At 45.8% G+C, this 13,740-nt stretch overlaps 1 protein-coding gene across 4 annotated transcripts in view; it reads right to left on the bottom strand.

Moving 5' to 3' along the window:
• Positions 1-421: 421 nt before the first annotated feature.
• LOC131878543 (uncharacterized) overlaps positions 422-13,740 on the bottom strand; it is a 30,410-nt gene continuing 17,091 nt past the window's right edge. For 3 of the 4 annotated variants that reach the window (XM_059224541.1, XM_059224540.1, XM_059224543.1), the window contains 4 exons: positions 8,294-9,126; positions 2,566-2,806; positions 2,168-2,461; positions 422-2,074 (listed from right to left, as the gene is read on the bottom strand). In XM_059224541.1, the coding sequence (XP_059080524.1) occupies positions 1,851-2,074; positions 2,168-2,461; positions 2,566-2,806; positions 8,294-9,126 (1,592 nt within the window). In that variant the 3' untranslated portion in view covers positions 422-1,850. Of the gene's footprint in view, positions 2,075-2,167; positions 2,462-2,565; positions 2,807-8,293; positions 9,127-10,599; positions 12,510-13,740 lie in introns of those variants that run through there. The other variant, XM_059224544.1, reaches the window with a different exon arrangement.

Raw genomic sequence — 13,740 nt, 5'->3', positions numbered from 1 at the left:
ATCTTGATTATTCCTGACCCGCCGTAAAACAAGAGCGAACACTTCTAATACTACACATAAATACCTAGGAGCCTAGCAGCAGAGTCTATCTAATTATTCATCACATATCAAAAGAGGAAACATCTTGCAATGAAGAGAGAACCAAATTAGCTTTCGTTGCGTGCGAGACGCCGATTGTGTGTCCAAGGAGAATAACACCCGGAACCTCGAGTGTGGATTGATTATAAAGTATCTTTTTGTACCTTTGGCAGATTTATTCAGATGATCATTTACTTCATCCGTCGCTCGATATCGTGGTGTGTACGTACCCACAACGATCATGATGAGAGTTGTAGAGCATTTAGGCGTATTCTTTCACTTTTATAGTGTCTTTTGCTATGCAATAACGATAAAAAATACAAAACCAGAAGAATCTTGAAGATCGAGTTTCAGCTCGGTAGGCTGTTTTTCTTTCTTTAAGGATTTTGGTGTTTATTCCCGTTAAGCTTTGTGTTTTTTCGTTTAACATTGATCACAGCAAATGGCTTTTCTTGTTGTCGTGGATGGGTAAAAAAAGGATATGACAGCATTTTCATCATCGTCTTCTTAATTAGAATTTCGTTTGAATAGAATCTTTTTTGATATGATCATCATGATGCAAATATCATTGGGGAATGACAAAAAAGAGACTACTTCATGGGAGCAGTGAACAAGGCTTTCGAAACAAGCCCTAAAATATGTGTGGGGGAGGAAGGGGCGTGGGGACTGGGACAGGCGTGGCATGGGCTAAAGAAGGAAGTAGTTTGCAAACATAACAAAACGTGCGAGATTTTGAACCTGAACTATCTCGATTGGTGAGAATAATTTGTGCGGTAGGAGATAATTGTAATATTTTTGGGCAGAATCGAGGGTGAGATTGAGAACGCTTCAACAACAAAAAAAAAGATGCGGTGGGCGGGGTAGGGATCTTTCTTTTCCTTCAACTCAAGGTGGGAGAAGGGAGGGTCGTTATGGATGGGTTTGGCAAAATAATATCTCTGAATGAATGACAGTGGAGCAAACGGAGGAGTTGGGGGGGGGTTTAAGCGACAGGAAGGGGGAAATAATGGTCATGGCGGAAGAGGCTCCCCTATATTATTTGAGAGCGTCATTGGGCTTTTTTGCACTTCCCCCATCAATGAGCTGAGCTCCGAGAGAGGACACCTTTTAAAGGGAAACATGGTCAGAGACCGACCGCATTGTCGGGAGTGCCGGAGCGCTTCTTGGTTGTCAGAGGCACTAGTGCACAATAGCTGGAGTGGGAGGGGCTGGCCGAAGGCTTCAATGAGGTGCAGTCAAAAGAAGACGAGTTCAAAAAGGGATCCTAAGAGGAGCGGGAGAAGTGGTGGTGCAAATATAACTGAAAATCTCAATATGGAGGGTGAACAAGGCTGTCAGAGAGCATACTACAAGCAAGCAAGAAAGCAAGCAAGCTAGCAAGCTAGCTAGCAAGCACTCTGATGAATTGTCTGGCAATGTCAATCATCCGAGTTGGAGACCTTGAAAAGTGAGGTGAAAAAGCTACTCATGGCACTGGAAGGTGACGAGGGCAGCGTCTGAATGGGCGGCTCATTGGGCTCCGCGTGTCTCGTCCAATGTTGACCCATTTCCAGCGCTCCCGGAGAAGATTGTCCTGCGAGGGGATATCGTTGTCCTCCTTGATGGAGGCGATGGGGACCAGGGTGGGCGCTTCGGTCGTGGGTGATTTTGTTCTCGTCCTCGTCGATATCATCATGTTCTTCCCTCTCCTCTGTTCGCGTGTCCAAAGGCGCGGAGGACGGATCCTTGGGACCGACCGGCGATTTGGACACGCCCAACAGAGGAGACCCCGGTCAGAAGCTGGACGCCACTCGGTAGATGCCTGTGTAGCCGCAAATTCGACCTCGAAGAATGGGCAGTAGATTGGCCGCCTCCCCGATGTGGCCCATGAACTCGGAACACTCGACCAGGAGGAGGTAGGTCACTTTGGATTGAGAACTCTGGCTACACGACTTGTGGAGGGTGATCCGACGCAAACCCACGGCCTTCGGCAGGTTCTTGTACAACATGCGAGCACCTGATCATGAAACAATTCATTGAAAAAAAAAATAATGATTGATTATACCATGTTTAATCCATCTGCGTATGAAAGGTCGTTCGTTGTTCTTACCCGTCCAAAACAGCCAATTCCGTTCAAATTTTTCTCCATCATCTCCGCTGAACACCTGATACACGCAAACAATGTATCCTGTGTTTGCACTCACGGGCTTCTTGGAAAGGGGCTCCACGGGTGGCCGTGCTATGCTCACTGCCTCTTCAAAGAGATCAATGGAATGATGGCAGCGATAGCCTACACGACCAGGGTTCAGAATATCGTAGGCACGGCTTCGAGTCGCGCGAAAGAATTCCTCACTAGCGGCTTGCGGCTTGTTTATCACATAGTAGTTGATATACGGGTATTCAGCTGGAAGCGAAAACACATCCAGGAAAACCATGAGTGACCTCCCACATGGATGCCAAAAAATTGCCATGTAATATTATTCGGTATAGAGTGGTGTATGTACTCACAATCTTTTTCGAGATTTTTGAGAAGAAATCCCTCCGTGGCTCCCAATTTACAAGCTTCCGCCAAGGCTTGCATGGCGACTTCTCTTTGAAGTTCCAAGGGAGCGGCACTCTCGTTTGAGGGCGTGTCGTATTGGGGTGTAGTGGGACTGAGAGGACCCATCAAATGGAATGTGATTGTGAGCTGAGGGTTGCTGACTTCCAGAATGTTGATGATCTGATTCCGCCGAGGTTCTCGAGGAAGCTAAAATCATAAGCGTTCATTTCAATTCAGGAAAGTTGATGGCTGGCGGCACAATAATCAACTCATCACGAACAAACATTAATACTACGAATGTTTGCTTCAACTTCGATTTGGTTGTCTTCAATTGATTTTGACTGGTTGGGCACGTTCTAGTTGCATTAAAGGACGCTAGATTTATGGTATTAAAGATGATGCTTTACTCCTCTTCCTAGCCTTACTTAACTTCAAAATTTCCTCTTGACATTCAAGATGCTAAACAGAGTCAAAGAAAGAGTAGAAGGAAAGCATATATGTTGAAATTAAGACCAGATTGCATCAGCCCATTCATCCTCAGTATCTCGTAGTACGCACCGTAAATGGTTCTCACCGAGCTTCTCTACCTACGATCTACTGCAAAGCTGTATTACGTGGAATTGTACTTGGTGCCTGCCTGCAGATCGTCACAATACAAATGCACATTCAGTCTAGCTAGGATGGGTATTCACGTGACGATATGCAGGCAATATTAGTTTGGGAATATGACCCCGTCAAGTATCGAATGTCACATTTGGTGACAACCCGAGCTTGCCATCCACCAGGCCATCAACGAGGGAATTGGAAGTCTTACGTGACTGCCATCTTGAAACAAAATACAAGCAGGGCACTGCTATTCACTTGTTCCAAATTGTTCCCACCATCTTTTTGTAGATGTCCACGGCCAACTCGACCTAGCCAGTTAGTTCCCCCTTAGGTAAATATAAGAGGAGGAAAAAAGGTTTTCTTTTGGAATTACTAAGAAAACCTCTCGAAATGAGTGAAACGAAAAGTCAGGAACTCTTAAAGGTTGTGCGAAGTCAGTCTCTGAGGGCGCGTTGAATGAAACAAGAATGAGAAATGTTGGCTTCGCCTAAGGTTCAAGAGAGCTTTTGCGGAGACTGAGTACTCTGTGGACTTCTCATCTTGCTTTTTTGTCGTCTTCGAGTCTTCGAGAGCCAAGAGCATTGTTTCATGCAAGGAGTAGGACCTCTTTGTCTGCCACCTACAATACGAAAGACTCACAGAGCATGTACGAATCTACCTACTTTTAGAGTACTTGAAAGGCCGCTGCCTATTATCATTGTGTTGGGAAGATGAAGAATAATCGTCGGGGTGGCGAAGTTCCACTCTTGTATTGTCTCGTTGAAGGCTAAACTTTTCTTTTTCCTTGTCTTCATGGAGACTCGACCCAAGATCATCAGGTGCATGCATGCCTGTGTCTCTAGTTCACTCACTCACTCACTCACACACTCACAATGGAAATGAGATCACGGACAGACTCATGCTGTTGAGTCCCATACCTTGCAAATACCTGTCAAATACGGGATTTGCATGACATGAGCGACGAATGTCAAAAACTGGGATCAACGATGGAACGAATGCCAGACTTGGAACAGGGCTTACAGAGTACGTACAATTCCAGCGGTACTGTCTGCAACACTACATAGATCGCATTTCAAAAGGAAAATACTTGCATTAATTACGAAGACAACGGAATTCTTCAAGCTAATTGGAATCCCAAAGAAAATGTACAATAGTCCGGGAGCTCTAATCACTCATTCGGATTTTCAGGCAAGAACAATTAACCCAGGGAGTTGACTCAATCAATAGATACTTAAAGACTTCATTCCCTCTCTTTTCATAGATTGATTCTGCTCTCGGCTTGGTACGAAATGAAATGAAAGTGTCGAAACAAACGACACGGCAGGAAAAGAAGGTGGTGCTTCAAAATCCTTCCAAAAACCCACACAATGCAGATTTTATTGTGCAATAAACTCGTTTCACTTTGTTTTATATTTTTTTTTTAATTATTTTTTTGTGCGGACTTCCTTACCGCTACCGGGATTGGAATCCCAGTAGTTCAAGACGAGAAGATTATTTATTTTACTTGACTTTTATTTATATATATTATTTGATCGACCAACGAATTGGAGTTGGCTGATCTGGCTAATCCTTGAATATAAGGTTGATCCGGAATTTTAGTCAAAAACTTGTCCAAGTCTGACTTAAATCTTGCTACTGGATCAACCCCTACATAAACCCTACGAATATTTGAGGGCAGCAAATTGAACAATGAAGGAGCCCGAGAAAGAAGAGAGTTGGACTTCATTGTTTTAACTAGCCTGGATTCTCGAGGGCTTGAAGGTGCTCTCAAAACGCACATTAAGCCTCTACGGTCACTACAATTGACCCTAAATCCTGGGTTGGGACAAAGCTCATGAATGCTTTTGAAAACGTACAATATCAGATACCTTTCGTACCTTCTCTGAGTACTGTACAATCCCAACCTTTCTAACCTCTCCCAATACGAGAGCTCTCTCATATCTTCAATGTTCCTAGTAAAACATCTTTGGACCTGCTCGAGCTTTTGCAAACCTGCTGAACTCATTGGAGCCCAAATGGGAGAGGCATATTCAAGATGCGGCTGAACAATCGACTTGTACAGAGTTAGCATCGTGACACTATCTCCGGACTTAAATGTGCGATAAACATTTAAGTCCAGAGATAGTTTAGATTCTTAATTTTGTCGAAATATTTTAAATCCTAGAGATTTATTTTTTTCGGAGATGACAAGGAGGCCTTTTGAGATTATTTAAGACGTATCTAATACTTCACTTGAGAATGATTGCCTAATTCCTCTAATCCTTGACAGAAAACCAGTCGTTTTTACACTAATCTGGGTTAATACATTCTCATGCTGTATTGGGTCTTTTTTTTTTCCTCGTCCCTTTGCATGATTGATACTACTGTACAATACAGTACTATGTGAGACTGATTCCTGTGAATGATGTGTGCGTGTTTTATTGAGAAAGCTCATGTAAAATCGAGAAACTAAAACATCCGTGACATTTAATCTGCAATGCTGCCAGAAACTGCAGGGGGACAAATACCGACTGGTTGTGTGGTGAGCACACGCCACATGTAGTACGTTGATATTCTTAGTAGCCACGATTACTCGAGTTTCTCTTGAAGCTGTTCCTTCTTTCATTCGTACTGTAGGATTTTCTCCGACCAGAGTCATGTTTCGATTGGTTTCGGCCCCCTTCCCGCGAATCTCGATAAGATCGCCGATCTGGCTCTCGGAAAGATCCTCGTCGACGAGAACCATGTCTAGCATCGTTCTCGGGCGAGGCTGAGGCTTGACGACGTCGAGATTTACTTCTGCCGCCAGCCTCATTTCGACTCTGCGAGACTCTTCTGGATCGCGAGGTGGTCTCAGGATCGCTTTTATTTGTGCCACCCCGTTGGTAGTTGGAGTTCCGTCTGGACCCTGCGTTGGATCTTCTCCTATGGTAGATACTGGCTGTTTCCTCTTCGCTGTCGTCGTCAGTTTCGTTCCCGGAATTGACTTCCTCTTGGATGAATACCTTGACTCTTAGGGGTGGATAATCCAGGATGTCTTCGTCCACGTCGCAGACAACCACATCGCCTACTTCGGAGATGCCGTCTGATACGATGAACCCTTCGACGCATTCCGTTTCGTTCTCATAACGGCCTCGAACGCGTCGTTGGCCTTTCTTGTAGTAGTCGTATTCGAGAAACTTGAGCTCGATATCGTCGTCCTTGCCGTCCCGATCCATATCGTTCACCTCTTTCCAGAACTTCTTGTTCAGATCGTCCAACTCCAAGCTGCTGTTCATGCCAATGATCACTTCCTTGGAGTGCGTCAAGTCAGCTAGGACTTTGATGATCTTGAAGAACTCCTTGAGATAGTACACTTTGGCCTGGAGAGTCAATTCCTTCTTGTCGTCCTCAGCGTGAACCCGACCGTGATAAGAAATGGCCAAGATCTGAGCATCACCTTTACGAGCCACCACCGCTTTGAATCGGGAATTAGCCCCTGTCACATCTCGTCCGATGGCCTTGTCCAGAATGAACTTCGGAATGTTCACTACCATCCAATCCTTGTGCACGAGCATTCCCGAAGTGAATGACTTCTTGTCCACGTCCACCAGAAAGGGACCACTGAACATCTTTCCCATGATTTTGTTCACGGCCACCATGAGCTTTTTGGTGCCATTCTGGTAGAAGATAAAGTCTAGCACGTCCTTGTGTTTGGCTTGATCTCTGAAGAACTGAGTCAATCCCGAACTTCGCTCTTTTTTCGTGTTATCCGACGAATCCGAGTCGGAGAAATTCACCGTCAAAGCGTTCAAATACATGATCCTTCAAATCGGGGTCCCTACTTCTAGCTCCACTTTTCAGTCCGCATTGATTAAAGATCGTAAAAAAGGTTCTATTTAAAGGGCTCAATAAGTTTGGGGTAGACGAGGGGCCCAAAATAGGCGCGTTACTTTCTCAAGGGAAAGGAAAGCTTGAGCTTGCTTTGTAACAATGATAATGGGGACTTTTCGAGAAGTTTGATCGGGAGAAGCCGGTGGCATGCCATGAAGGCTCTTTCTGAGGTTTAAGGCCTCCGTTGCACTCGTTGTTATGGTGAGCCGCGGGGCAGTCTTAGCAATAAGCCAAAACAAGCAATTTTCTTCAATCAATTGGACTAATCCTCACGTTCGAACATGTGGCATGCATGACCTTTAGGCCCTTTGGGAGTGGCTCCTAGAATCGCGACTAATGTTAAAGCAATGACTCAGGGCATAGTTTCTTTCATACGGCAAAGCGAGTTTGAATGTTCACTTATGGATGATGAAACATCTGAGCGTCGGAAGCTCCATACAAAGCGAAAGGCATAGTTACACATGGACAGTTTTATCAGCTTCCAAGAGAAGAAGAGGAAGAGGAGGAAGAGGAGGAAGAGACATCATTAAAACATGATGCCTTTCATAAATCTCCCAGCAAAGCGAGGCTCAGCTCACTTCCTCTATCGAGAAGAGATGCTCACATTGGTGCTTTTGAATTTTAGTCAAACTCCAACACAGCTTAAAACCACTTTGACGTTGGGAAGGTGGATAGACATTTACTGTGAAAGAGGTCAATCATCCAGCTTAGAAACTGCATTTGTTATTGGTAAATAGTGAGCACTTCAATGATAATGGCTTTGTTTTTGTCAGGCTACTACTGTGTAGAGTGCCCAGTTCCCAACAATGACAAGGGAGAAAACCGATACATTGCGCAACTGTTCTGATCCGAGGAAGACCATTATTTACTGTTATATTCTGCCTATAAACAGTTCTCACAAAGGGCCTCTCTGGGCAATGGGTTCATACATAAGATGTCTTGAGATGTGTACGTTTAAATGCAATTTCCGTTCCTGCTTCAAGTTCTTGACATTACGAAATTGCCAATTTTCACGTTCGCCACGTTAGCTTTCAGCCAGGTGAACTTGGAAAAAAGGCTTGCTTAGTGTTCAACACTAATGAAGGAAACGAAGTATCGATTTCTCGAGGATCAAGTGGACTCCAACCATTAATCAAATTCCCAAACTTTGCTTCCTTTTGATCTCAAAAAGCTGACGGTGTGTGTGTGTGTGTGCGTGTGTAACGGATACATGGATACATTCATCGCGGGTCTTACCGTGATTCCATCGGGGAGAAATCGTTCCAAGTTTTCTTGGGGAATGATGAAACAGTCTTTGCTCACGTCCTTCAGGTCTCTCGGCAAGGGTTCCCGCTTGTCGTCTCGCGCGCTCATGCGCTTGGGTCGGACGCCACGGTTGCGCCCACTGGGATCGACCTTTGGAGGCCCGCCTCCATTTGAATAGTAAGTATCGGTATTCCGCGTCATTTTGCCGCCAGTGGCTGCGGCCGCCACTTGACCACCGACCGCAGCCACCAACCCGGACACACCTCTCCCCACCCCGGACATGGGCTCGGAGGGTTGGGCACCGCGTGTCCTGGGCGCAGGAGCTGGGCCTCCTGGTGTGGACGGCCCGGGCCCCCGGTCTGATTCCCGAAAGGGATCATTAAAAGCTCTAAAATACCGATCGGGGTTGGTGGGATTTGGATCACAGTTGTAGCTGTTGGGTCTTCGATCAGGGCGCTCGAAGAGAAGTCGCCCGTCGTAATCCCCAAGGAAGCTGACCTGCTTCCCACGGGAGTAGGGGTCAGAGGGATCAAGGGAAGGGGGTCTGCTTTCGGAGGGTGGGGTGCTGCGGGACGATGACTTCTTGCCCCACCCAAGCATCTGCTTCATGAAAGATGCGCTCCCGGGCTTTCGTGGGCCACCCTCCCCTTCGGCCTCGTCTCTCTTGCCAGGGAACAAGAGATGGGTCCGGTAAGGTCCATCGGCATCCAAAGCCAGGACGCTGTGGGGATCATCGTCTTGGCCGCGGCGATGGTGGAACTTGCCCTTGCCCATGACCCCGGTCTTGCGATTGCCAGCCTTCCGGGCTGAGCTGCCGCCACTTTCTGAAGCAAAAACAATGATAAAACAATTTATGAGACTCTCGCCATCATCGTCTTGGAAAATTTTTTTCAACCTTGTTTTAAAACATGCTCTACTGTATGGACTGTGGGCCGTGGCTGGTCAGTCATTAATTTTGATCTACCTCACAGAGCATTCCCATCGACTCCCTGAGCTCGATCCAAATCATTTTCACGCTTCATTCTCTAACGAAGCGTCATAGCGTGGAGGCCCAAGGCCTGAAACACGTTCAGATGGGCGAACTATCTTGCTAATTAAATGAGTCGCATTCAATGGCTTGTACCGAAATGTGACACAAAATTCCAACGGATGCCCACAAGAAATCAGAATTGGCTGGTGCAATGTAATACCTCGGAACGAAGCAATCACTAAAAAATTGTCATCAATCTCAAAGGAAGCCGCCAACAAAAGTGACGCTTTATGACCGAAAAAGTGCCTCATAACTAGAGACAGCACAACATACACTCGAAACGAAGCTTCCGCTAATTGGGACGTTACTAGTTCAAAAGTGTACTCGTCTACGTATGTATGATTCAACGCAGTACACCCATGCATATGACATTTCTCTTCATGAATTGTAGTATGCCCTTGAAAGCTGTTTGATTCGTGCTGTCACTGAAAAAATATGAGATGGGATTCAAAATCATGTAAAACGTCATTAACTTTGCAGCACTTTTGCATGAACTCATAAAGAGAAGGGCATTGATAGCATAAGGTAAGGTAAAGGCCTTGTTTCGCGTCTTCATTATATTAACGTGAAAGATCCACTAAGTGCAAGTTCCAGTGGGTAAGTGATCCATACGTAATAAAGGCATCAAGCAACTACTGTTTTCCCAGAAATGCGTCGAGAACACGGTGGGAAGACCTCACGCGTTGTGAGCCCCCAACAGGGTTATTTATTATGTGGCAAAAGCTAGTTTACACGGCGGACAACTATTCTCATGGTAATTCTGCAGTATTCGAGCATCGAGGCCAGAAATACTGGTTTGGTAGAAAGACCAAAACCAAGGCTTCATTCCTGGCGCGCATGCCTCTAGTTAGGGCCTCTCCATATTTTCCTTTGTTCATCAAAAATGCCAATAATTGCCAAGTGGTACTGAAGCACGTTATTACTTTTACTGTACATGCCTAGCTTCGAGATAATTTGTACCCTCTCAATAAATATTGGCAGAGTCTGAGTGATGGGAGGAAAGTTGGCAAAATTTCAGACCCTTTTTCCTGCTCAAAAAAAACTATTACTTTTTGTTTTATGTATCACGGTAAATTGGTATCACCCAAGGTAGGTGGACAAACGGGTACAACCGATGCCTTCATTGAATTGACAAGGGCCATCTGTTTAACAGGATTATCTTGGGCTCAATCTAAGACACACGGGAGCTCATTTGAGCTCAATTTGTCATCATTTGGTTATCGTACGTTGGTTCATCCTTTACCCATGGTGCGCTTGAGCTCTTTACCTGTAAATGATTTAGCAAATACCAACGACATTCTTTCGACAAGGTTAGACCAGTTGTCTGTCTCTTCTTCCTCCAGCAGTCTCCACGCTTCGTCCCAACTTGAGGACTAACGATGTGAGCTAAATATGAGTAGCTTTTTGAGTCAACCAATCCCAAGTGTAGAGTGTTTTGAATGTTTTGAATGTTTAGAGTTTCTTTTATCTGAAATGCACTCCTAGAGCCTGCGAGCACGACGCATGTGCATTCACGGTCCGGGTAAAGTTCTGGCTGGCCGAGATTCGATAGCTCCTGTTGCTCGTTGCTGCGTTTCGAGTGAAAGTGAGGCTGCTTTTCCTCTCTTGGTCGACGGTTTGCTAATGTACAAGTCGACGTTGGGCACTTGGCATTTTTCACTTTACACCGGGAAAGGCCAAAGCCAAAGCTATTAAAGGTTTGAGTGTTCCTCGGCGCTGTTGTTGTTGTTGTCTCATCATCCTCGTTCGCATGACCCTTCTTGGCCTTTGAGGGCCGGGCAATTTTGCCATCGTTGCTACGTTTTTTACAAGGGAATGATGGTGATGATGATGATGATGCTAGTGTCAGTGTCAAGCAGGAAGGAAATGCTATCCAGCGACTTCGGCCTTTTCTAAAAAGACTCGTATTCAATTGTTGTCCAGTTTCGGCCTTGGAGATCATCTTCAAGTATACGGAATCTTTTTCCTGTCAAGGGTTTTCCAAATGTGGCCGGAGTTTTGATGGACAAGTCTAAAGACGAGCAGACTTGGGTCACAACGCACTTGAATCGGTGGATGAGAAAAGTGAGATGGCTCGTTGTGGAGGTGATGCAGAAGGAACAAGAAGAGGATGAGCAAGAGGATGAGGACGAGGTAGACGAGAACGAGGTACTAGTGTGATGTCGTTCACCTTGGGGATGGATTGGGAAAGGGAACAATTGTTTCAAGAATTTGCTTGACGCAACAAGGTTATCGGTCATTTTCTTCAATGTTCCGATCGCTTGATGAGCTCTGACTCTCTCGGTTGGTATCCACCAGGGTACAGCAGAGAAAGACAATCATCCAATGAGTAGAAACGACATCAGCAGTGATGACGGCAACGACTTCTCCCAGTGCCGTCAGCCACAAGACCTTAGTCCACATTCTTGTTCATCCCCCATGCATTTCAGAACATGCGCCTTCCGACTCAAACACTCAACCTTGTTGAACAAGCACATTCAACATGCCAATTACGGTCCCTCCCCAGCTCGGAACATGACAAGCAGCTTCTTGACCTCTTGGAGCAATCAATTCTTTCTCTCTTCAGTGCTTGTCTCACTCGAGGCCTCTTTTTGCCACACACCCATTTACACATCACTGGCACTAACCCACCGTCAAAAAGCACACGAAGATTTGAGGAGGCTGATCACTTCATCACTGACAGCAATCTATGGCCTAATCAGGCGAGCGTACTTTTTGATCGGGGAGCACCAATCTGAGCCGGCCAGGCTATTCGAAATCATCCACTCACTCATGCTTTCACATCTTCAATCTATCGCAAATGTGCCACAAGATATTCATTCGAAATCTTAGACTCCGGTGACAAAAATGATCGAAATAAAGAGGAACAAACTCGAACGGACCTGTCCCCAGGCTTCACGTGGAACCGCCATACATGCACTTCAAGCTACGGTGAAGCGACGGGGGCTGCTATGTGCCATCCGATGCAATACCATTCAATAATGGAAATGATGCCATCCACACCAAACTTTGTGATTAGTTGGGACTCCAAGACTGCGATCCGAGTCTTCGAATGGCAAACACTGACTCATCTCTGTTCCAACTTTCAACTCCTGTTCCTCCCCTCGCTCGTCCGGTACGTTCCCTGTGCCTACATCTCCTATCTCAACGTTGGATGTTATGATGCCGAGCATGAACTCGCTCAGCGAGTCCACCTACAACAGTGCGGTGGCCAGCCTTTAGCCCCAAGGAAGCAACAACGTAAAAGGTGCGCTTTGCGCCCTCACCAACCGTCGTCGAGCTTTGCGTGAGGAACAAAATTGCTGGGAACACGGAGCCTTATGTGGACCCACTCATCAAGGGAAGAGAGTAAAAAACGTCCACACACACGCAAGCCAGAACAATTCGACGGTGGATGCAGAAACGAGAGGAAAATGTGAGAGAAGAGGTAAACGAGAAGGCTGACAGTAGTACTCGTCGTGGTAGGTAGGTCGTACTGTAGTGCGGGGTATACAGTACTTCAGTGCATGAGAGACTGAATGAAAGCGAGAGCGAGATTCTGGTAGTCATTGAGTCGTTCCGTCTGTGGCCATCTTAAGCTGGCCTATCCAAAGGTGAAGAAGGTGTATGTGTGTGTGTGTGTGCGCCCTCATGCCATATCCAGAGGGAAATGCGACTGTTCCAACCATGCTTTTAACCTGTTCCTTGTTCTCACTTCAGGCACTTCCCACTCTTTCTTCCTCTTTCCTTTTGTGGCTCTCCTCCTAATCTTTCGAACTTGGTCTGTGTTTCCACCTGAGTGATTTCCAACCACATACCTGTTCAACTTTGGACGAGAAGCTGTGCTAAACCATGCTGGACGGAGATAGGATCCACATCCAGATGCTAAGACTGACTGAATGTTGAGACTAGACCTGGATCGGATTCGGAAATGCTTTTAATCTCATCTTGGAACAAATTGGAGGCGGGAATTGACCTTTCAATAGACGTGTAAATCTGTCGCTGGAGTGGTGCCGCAAGGCAATGAGCATGGGAGAATGTTGGGCCCATAAACTGGCTTTAATTCCTTCGCCTCATAAACAAGTCAGATCCGATGTCACCCGGGAGTGCGGACATCATAGGCCAATTTTGTGGAACATTGAGTCTGGGAAATAACTCTTTTTTGACCATTGTTTTCAAACACTGCTGAGGAAGTCAGGGAAAGTACTCATAAGTGTCTGGGGAGCGTTTTTGTACTTTCCATATCGAAGAGGTAGTTTTCAGAAAGTCGATTACAAGCTCTTGGCCAGAAAGCGCTGGGCTAGAGGTCTTAGAAATACCTGTATGTTGAATATGTCCTCCAATTTACCCTGGGGCAGGGTAAACACAAGCGAGAAGAAAGACGAATACGAATTAACTCCAGCGATTTGCAAGTCAATTTTGAGACAAA

The sequence above is a fragment of the Tigriopus californicus genome, chromosome 3 (genome assembly GCF_007210705.1).
Source record: "Tigriopus californicus strain San Diego chromosome 3, Tcal_SD_v2.1, whole genome shotgun sequence".
Classification (NCBI taxonomy): Eukaryota; Metazoa; Arthropoda; class Copepoda; order Harpacticoida; family Harpacticidae; genus Tigriopus; species Tigriopus californicus.
Note: the sequence above shows the minus strand (reverse complement) of the source record. Positions and strands in the feature narration are given on the sequence as shown.